The following is a 9,005-nucleotide window of genomic DNA, read 5'->3' as shown; positions in this document are numbered from 1 at the left end:
ATTTCAACAGAGCCTGTTGCAACCTATAGTAATTATAGTGAAAGTGGTTTCTTGTGTGAAATTGAAATGAGAAAGCATACCTGCCTAGGAAACACTCGCCACAGAGTGGGATCCAGTGAAAAATAACGGGACCCTGGAAATAAAAGAGTATATGATTGAAGAAAATACTCCCCTCTGGTTAAAATCTAACAGATGTGGTCAAAATTCTACAGGGGGTAGTTGAAAACCCTCAGAAAAGGAAACTGCCAAGTTATTTAAGTAATGAGATAGGAAAGTATTAGGAGTAGTCCACATACCAGCCCACAATGTCTTCCAGAGGGTAATTCAAGCAGGCGGCTAATGACGTAGAGATATGACGAATCTAGTGAGATGTGATGTGCAAAAAAATTCTTCTCCTATAATATATTATAGGCCATGTGAATCAATTTACTATCTCGTTAGGGTAACGGGAGGTAAATCATGGGAAATAGAAGGATTCCAATTAATGAACAATCGATTCCTACTACCTCAAAGAAGTTAGTATGAGCCACATAACACTTGAGAGGCCTAACAGGCCATAACAAACGATTAGGATCGGAGCAGTCATAAAGGTGAGAAATGGCTGGCAAATGGATTGGTGAGAAGGATCTTTCTCCTGGCTGCCAGAGTTTTGAGAAGAAAAGACCTATTGAGGTAAAGCAGGACAAATGTGGAATGATAGAGAGTCTGATGCACATGGAAGGTGACATGAAAAAGATGAAAGGTGTCACCTCCCATAGAAAAATAAGTTGAATGAGTTATTTAATCGAGCTGGTCAAAGAGGAAGGAAATATATCATGAGAAGAAAAATAATTCCAGGACAAGCAAAAATGATGTTGTCTATCTCAAGATAAATCAGTATGAGTGACAAAACACGAACTACTCTAACAGAACAAAGGAGATGATCAGGGTTGGAATGATTGTACAGAGAAGAAAGAGGTGAAGGAACATAAATTATAATTGATCTGGCAAAGGAGAGACAATGAAAAGACATTTGTAAAGGGGTGTTGTGAGTTAAAGACAGCACTCTGGGAAGAAGTTGAAGAGAACAATAAGTATATTGAAAGAGGGTAGACCAATCTCAAAGGGAATAGCACCAGAGCTATGGAGTTTGGGAATAATGATAAAAAAAGGTGGAAGATTGGTGTAGAACAATGAAAGCCAACAATGAGATGTTATTGTCATGAACTCAAAAGTGGAGCTCAATAACAAAAAGCAGAGTTGTAATGGAAGGAACAATAAAGGAATTGTTGAAATAGATGAAACAGGATGTCCAGACAGTTGTAATAATATATGGTTGCATGTCTATTGAACTGTCTATATGTGAAGGACACAGAAGACCAAACACCAAAAGGGTGATGGTATTAAGAACTGCACCCCACCCAGCTAGAGGCATCTGTGAATAATGTAAGTATCAGAAAAGGCAAAGAAAGATGGATGTTTAGAGCATGTGGAAACTTCTAAGCCATCAAAACAGTAAATGAGAAAAAGAAAATGGAAGTAAAAAAACGAGAAGAAAGTGGATTACAGCAGATTCCCTGACACAAAGCAGAGGAAGTCTATCCAGAAAACAGAGCATCCTAATAAAATAAATCACAGAAGCAAAGTGAGCTGGGCTATAGTTGTTGGGGTAATAATGCAGAACCTCAGAAGAAAAGGGTAAAAGAAATGATGCACTAACAGTTATGCAAGCAAAAGACTAAGAAGTGAAAATTTAGTGTAAAAGAGAGAGTCAAAGTATAAGAAGAAGAAAACTTCCAAGTTTGGAAAAGAGATTAAAGGTATAGAAGCACTGAGAAAGAGGATGTAATCCAACCACAGACCATAGAGAAAGACTTTTAAGTTCAGGGAGGATGTGGAAACAAACCAACATGGAGTGTAGTATGAAAGAATCTGCAAAAATACAATATACAGGTCAGGGAGGAAAAGGGGATAAATATAAGTGCATGCAAAAACCTCACCTGAGAATATGCAGAAAACAAGTGAAGTAAAAGGGAAAATGTTAGAAGCCTTAGTTACCAGAGCAGTGAATGACAAAGATCCAGACAAGTTGCTGAATTGCACTGTTGTATGAAAGGATTCATGGACTGTTAATTACAGAAGAAAAACAAAAGAATGCATCTGAAATACTGTTTTTCTATGCCTTTGATGAGAAATCTACAGGGACTCAATGAACAGAAGTGAGGAAAGTCCATTCAAGCATGATTATATCACTTTTCTTACAACTTAAAAAAGTCTCAATACTTGTCAACTTAGACATTTTACATAAACTTTAATATTTATCAAATGTTGGAAAAGAAGATCAACACCTAAAACATACTGTGAAATACGTCATATACCTATTACCTAATGCAAACAATACGTATTTCCATCATTTTACATAATTAATAACCAGAAAATTTTATCATAATGAGGTGATTACCCCTCACCAGGATGGTGTGGTATATACATACCATGCATCTTCTACCTTCTTATTTTAATATAGTATTATACAAAAATTATTAGTTATTCTGTGTACATGCAGTTTTCACATAATTCATGATCAAGAAAACCATTAAACTGATCTTATTGTAACTGTATTTATCATTCTCAGGAGTTGACACCCAATTTGTTAGTGGCAGGTACGATCGTAATGCTAAACCTCATGCACATATGTCGACATCAGCATTTTCCAATGGTAGGCTGGGTGATATCTTATGCTTGAATGATAATTATAAGTCACATAAGTAGAGCTAGTCATTATAGGTAAACTTGAAATTAATTTTTAAGTAAGGAACCTTCAATTTAAACAATCTATTACATTCTTTGGTAGACTGTTTAGGCAGAATATTCATGATAAGTACACTGGAATGGACAGCAACTACACATTGTAAATAACACAAATGTAGAGGATGACATTTCAAAAACCTTCTGTCTTTTGAAACGTCTGAAGACGAAAGACTTTCAAAATGTCGTCCTTTACACTTGTAATTTTAATAACAGGCAGTTGCAGTCCATTCCAGCATACTCAATCTGGAACAAGATCTCAGCTAAGTCAGTGGGAAAGAAGTTAACTTTGCTCCTTTGAAGGCAACTGTCCTTTATTAACCATGTATGCACACACACACGGTGTTTGTCATATAATAAAAATTTTTCATTATGTTTACATCGTGCCCAGTCTTTTTATTTCATTCTCACAAACTCATTTATTTAGAGAAATTCAGTACCCCTCTATTTAATAAATATCTTGTCAAATCTCTTGTTATTCAGCAAACCTATTTTATTGCTCTAATAAGATCCATTTAACCTGAGTACACCACAACATTAAACTTATTTGGCCACAGGTAACAGTCCTAAAATATCTAATAAATTTTCAGATCTTTGAAAGATATAACACTAAATGAATACAAAACGTACCTTCACATGCTCCAGACACACACACTTTATTGTTTTCACATTCCATAAAGGTACAGTTATTAAATTCTGAAATAAGGGAATAACAAAACAAGTATTAACAACATAAAAATAACCAAAACATTATTTTTGATAAAGAAACACATAATGTTATTCCTCATTTTGTTGATAAATTAAACATACTGTTATTAAAGTAAATACTGTATAAACTATAGAAAAGCAAAAAGATTTATACTAATCAAATAGTAAATAAAATACCAGCTATAAAAGAGGGATTAATTCACTATTCTAAGGTGTAGAACTTTTTACTTTACATATAACCACTTCTTGAACAAGAAGTATAAATGAATGTATAAATGAACCTAACCTAATAAAGTAATTTGTAAGGAACCAATGAGCTGATAAAAAAATGTTTAATAGTAAAAACTCACAATTTCTAAAAGCTTTTAAAATCTGTAATAAATATAATCAAACTACAGAAATGAACTTTACATAGCCATCATATAATGTCATAACTTTACCAATATGATTAGTTGTTTGTTTGTTTGGTGTTTTTTGGCACAAAGCAACTAGGCTAACAATGCCAAACAACCGGTACAAGCTGTAAAAGTCAAATTTTTATAAAATGTAAAAATGAATCGAGTTAAAACTAAACAATGTCCAAAATTCAGATAAAAGATTTAAATAGAATTAAAAAGACCAATGGCTCATAAAAATACAATCAAGTTGGACAGTGTCACTATCACCAATGACACCATCCAATGTCAGAGCTAAACCCTTAGAAAACATGTCTAAAATGGTGCCGTCACACAGAGTCATAACGAAGGGATGACAGTAAATTGTGGGCTATTGTGACTTGAGTTTCACAAAGGCCACACATTGGTGGATCAGTCCCTGATGAAGGAAAAAAATGAGTTAAAAAACTGTGACTAATGCACAGCCTAGCTGGGACAACTTCCTTTTTCCAATCTTTAAAGAAACAAGATAGCCAAAGAACAACACAAGGTTTGATCTGTAAAAGCTTGTTATGATGTTGCTTACTCCAAGTCAACTGCCTACTGGCACAAAGCCAAGCCAAGTCTTAAATACAGGGACCAAGACATTATGCATCAATTGCACCAAGATGCTAATAAAAGAAGGGTCAGACCCTTGTCATGTAGAAAAGACACTAACTGTTGGGAGGCTAAATATGAAAAAAACATAATGAAAATATGAAAAAAAAATTATCTTGAACACAAGAGGGCCAAGGCACCATGCCCCCCCTTTGAACCAGAAACTTATGGTCAACAGATGTTGAGAAGACAGCTTAAATTAGGAGGGATACAAATAAAAAGGTAACATACCTGTGTTCCCATATATAAAAAGACTAAGGACTGCCTGGGGACATCCACAAGCAGAAACTTGGAATTGCACAACCAAAGAAGAAAAAGGTAGAAAAAGATATCTAAGTCATCTTAATCTTACCTAGAATCCCCAGACAAAGATATGTCAGGTCTGGGTTAAGAAGAAACAGCCATCTGCAGGGTGAACCCCAATTCCTGGCAAAAAAAACGTGACCTCTGCAGCCAAAATTGAAAGGTCTGTAGCCTGAGACACAGCAGATTAAAGTAAAATAAAATACAGACTTCCTGTTCAACTGGAGAGAAGTTCCAAACTAAGAAAGTACTATGAGTTTATCACAGTGTAAAATAAGTTGCTTAATAAATAGAATGAAAAAAAAAAACTAAGTTGATGAATGAAAGCAAAAGCACAAACGAAAACTAACACGTCTTAATAATATTGTGCCAAATCAAAAAGTGAGGATTGGGTTCTACTACATAGAGGGAGTCAGCTGCTTTGATAGGAAGGTGTGTCACGTTCCTGTTGGTGGAGGGTTGTTGCATGCTCATTTGCATGCTATAATGAAGCTGTGTCATATGCATACATGTTAGGGTAGATGGGAGTATAAAGGACAGTGACAAGCAAATATTTCTCATATAGAGGACAGTACAAATCAAGGAGAGCTGTTATATGAGAGAGGTAGGATGAGAATCATACTGTCAGTAAGTCAACTACAATCCAAAACCCAGCAGATCAGAGGTAATATCGTTTCCTCGATCTATGAAAGGAACACATAATAGCAATGTGATAAATTGTTTGACCGATCCAGGAATTAAACATATGAACAATCAGTAAAGATGTTTCTGTAATGTAAACTATTACACTCAAATTCAATATGATAGGAACAGCCCCAGCTCAATAACATCCTTGGAGCAAGAAAATCATCAAGGGATAGTGTAACTGGAAGAACAGTACTAATCTACAAGTTCCACAACTGTGAACCACAACACGGATGGAGGGAACAAGAGTATAAAAAAGTGAAGAAACACTTACAATACTCAGTGGAGAGTCCAGAGGAACATCCACACAGGAGACAGCGCAATTGGTGACCAAGAAACCCTATTCTGAAAAGCATACTAAAACTGATTTATTCAACCTAAGGAATGGCAGGGATGAGTAGTTATCCCCTTCTGCTTCACCCATGACGTCCATGAGTTAGTACAATCTGGAATGGTCAGTTTTTTTGTGAATCCAATATATATCGTGAGAAATTATCTAATAGCGATCTAGTGGAACACCATATCTCTAGTTTATGTGATTGTAATGAACAGTGTGCAGTTTGTGGCCATGAAAGTGAAGTCAACATGGCCTTACAGTGTGAGTTTTAGTACAATTCTAAGTAATTCAAGTATACCTGGACAGACACCACTCGCACAGAGTGAGATTCTGGTCAAAATATGGGACATGCCCCTGAAAAATAACACAAATAATAAAAGAAAGAAAATTTTAACCAGATATAGTCTCATCAAAGAGTGAAGGATGGTAACAGGTGGATGACGGTACTCTGATAAGAAAGAAACAGCTGCCCTAAGCAGAGAATGGAAGATTAATGTATGAGGTGTAGTCCCAGTGCTCAACAGACGAAGTACCTCCAATGGATGATAGGGTTGATATGCAAGGAAAAGGGAAGGTGCCTGACTGGAGTGAAGATACCAGGAATTGATGATGGAAAAAAGGAGAAAAGGAATAAAACACCAATTGAATCACAATCTAAGCCCAATGGGTAAAGGAGAAAGGGAAGAAAAAATCACAGACAGAAGATTGGTGTAAGGGAATGAAACCATTGGAAACGGATTCAACAGAAAGAAGCCTTGAAAGCAATGAAGCAACCCACAGCATGTACTGGACAGAGAAGGTCATCCAGATCCAACCGAGAATAAAAGTAGAAGATGGCAAGAAACAAAAAAATTGAAAAAAAATATAACACATGAGCCTGCAGAGTGTTGGTTAATAAAATTGATCCAGAATAAAAAAGAACATATCAAGCCAAAATAGCCAAGAAAACCAGATCTGTGCCAGCCTGGAAGGATCAATCAGAAAGTTCTGACCCAGAATGACATGGATAAAGAAACATCTTGGAAAGAAGATTGATGGAATGAGAAAATAATAAAGTTATAAACAGGATATAATCCTGTCCAAATGTATTGACAGCCAGGGCAAGTGGATGATGAACCAGAAACCAAAAACAAAAGAGGTAACTTGGAATTGAGAAATAAATTAAAAACTTTCTATAAAGGAGTACCCTAAAGGAAGCAGAGCCACCAAAAATTTGAGGATTGAAAGGTCAGTTCTGAGGAGAAAGTGTGCTGGCACCTGAAGGAGATCTGCAATGAGGACAAAGGCACCTAGAACATGACACAACAGGAGATGTATGCCAAGTGTGTGGGTTCAAAATGGGAGATCCACTGTCTACTACAAAGGGAACAAAACGAGTGCCTTATTGGTAAATGATATAAGCCACCACCGTTGAATAGTTGTAATGAAAAATGCTTAGTCAAATCCTGACAAAATGAAGAAAGTGAACTAAAACACTTTGGACTGCCAGAAAGTGCCAGGGTGTTGACATGGTAAGACCTTTCATCCATTGACGATTGTCGTGAAGCCTCCTGCTGATTGACCCATGCCCCCCCAACTTTGGAGATGTACATCAGGGAAGAGAAACAAATCCAAATGAGAGGGAGGAAGTGGTAAACCCGACAACATGGGTGATATGTTCAACCACCAATGCATATAGTTGAAGAGGTGAAGAGGAAAATTACGAGGAGAATCCAAAGGAACCCTAGCAAGAGACCATGGTTCATGCAGCATCTCCTGAAAAGATCACAAATGTGCCAAACCTAAAGGGAAAAGTGCTTCCATAGTAGCCACATTTCCCAATGCATTTAACCTAGCTAGCAGTAGGATAGTTAACCATATAGGCATGGGTAACAGAAAGATCCATTAAATGCATTCAAGGAGAAGAATGGATGGTCTCAAAGGAGGTAGGTGTTTAAAAAGACACTCCCCAAATAGACAAGATTGTGAGGTAGGTAATAGGAAAGCTTATCCAACTGGAAAATTCAACCATCTGAGCTGCTTCTGTAAGAAGCAAATGAATATGTTATGACCATCTCCATTCAGAAGGAGCTAACCAAAGTCAAAAATCCAAGTAGTGATGCGAGTAAAATCCACCTAAATGCAGAAATCAGGTAAAATGCAGACCACCTGACAAAGGACATACTGAACCAAAAAAAGTTCAAACTGCAAGGCATGAAACTGGTACTGAATCACATGGTGAATAAACCTAAGATAGCATTCTGAAAAAAATGGAAAATTAGAATGTGTACTGTGGACATTTCAGTACTACAGAAATATCACACCCAAATGTGATCAAAGATTAACAGGGATAAATCAAGAAGTGACTGAGGTGGAACCGATTGATCCATAACTCCGATAAGCATCAAGCATACATGATAAATGGGGAAATCTGTAAGTTGGACAGGTAAAGGATGGGAAGATGGGAGATATGGAAAATGAATAAAGATAACAATGTCTTAGAATGAAACAAAAGAGCAACCAAAAAGTTAAAATATAGCATTGGATATACCTCACATGATACTAAATGTACAGGAGTAGCCCGAAAAAACAGTAGTGTCCCACCCTAGAAGATTCCAAAAGCAAAGAAGCCACATGTGTATGAAAGAACTGAAGGTGGTAAATGCCACAACATGGAGGGAAGAAAGAGGAGGTATCCCATGAAAACCCTAAATATAAATGGAACAGCTAAGAAAGGAGATTTAAGGTAAACATTACCTGTATGAGAGTCAATAGGGTAATATGAAGCTGAAAAACTAGGTAGGGGATAAAATGGATAGGATTGATAGAGATTCTAACGACATATAATGAAGAAGAAAACCGGCCTGACAGTAAGCTACAGGAAAAATAATCAAAGCCTGTGTAGGGCAGGGCTTGCAAGTACCCACTCTCAAAAGAGAGACAAAACTGATCTTGATGAAACAAGGTCATGAGAAGAAGGGGAATATTATACTGTGAAACATGTCTAAAAAAACTGAGATAGAGCTGGCAAATAGTGTAGTGGAGGCCTAGGAAGGCAATCCTTGATCAGGTGAAGGAAAACCATCAAAATCTAGATCACCTGAAATGGGTTCAGCTGTTGTAGGAGGAAGGCGAGCAATATTGGGAGCAGGTAGGGTGGACCCTGGCCACCAGGGACC

General features: G+C 36.7%; 1 protein-coding gene across 1 annotated transcript in view; it reads right to left on the bottom strand.

The window, feature by feature from the left end:
• The window catches only part of LOC106476254 (delta and Notch-like epidermal growth factor-related receptor), a gene marked incomplete at both ends in the record, with an annotated part of 15,569 nt that overhangs the window by 5,110 nt on the left and 1,454 nt on the right, over positions 1-9,005 (bottom strand). The window contains one exon of the mRNA XM_013936919.1: positions 3,415-3,480. Coding sequence (XP_013792373.1) covers positions 3,415-3,480 — 66 coding nt within the window. The remainder of the gene's footprint in view (positions 1-3,414; positions 3,481-9,005) is intronic.

This window comes from Limulus polyphemus, unplaced genomic scaffold, assembly GCF_000517525.1.
Source record: "Limulus polyphemus unplaced genomic scaffold, Limulus_polyphemus-2.1.2 Scaffold10137, whole genome shotgun sequence".
Lineage (NCBI taxonomy): Eukaryota > Metazoa > Arthropoda > Merostomata > Xiphosura > Limulidae > Limulus > Limulus polyphemus.
This window is presented reverse-complemented; position numbering and strand designations above follow the sequence as displayed.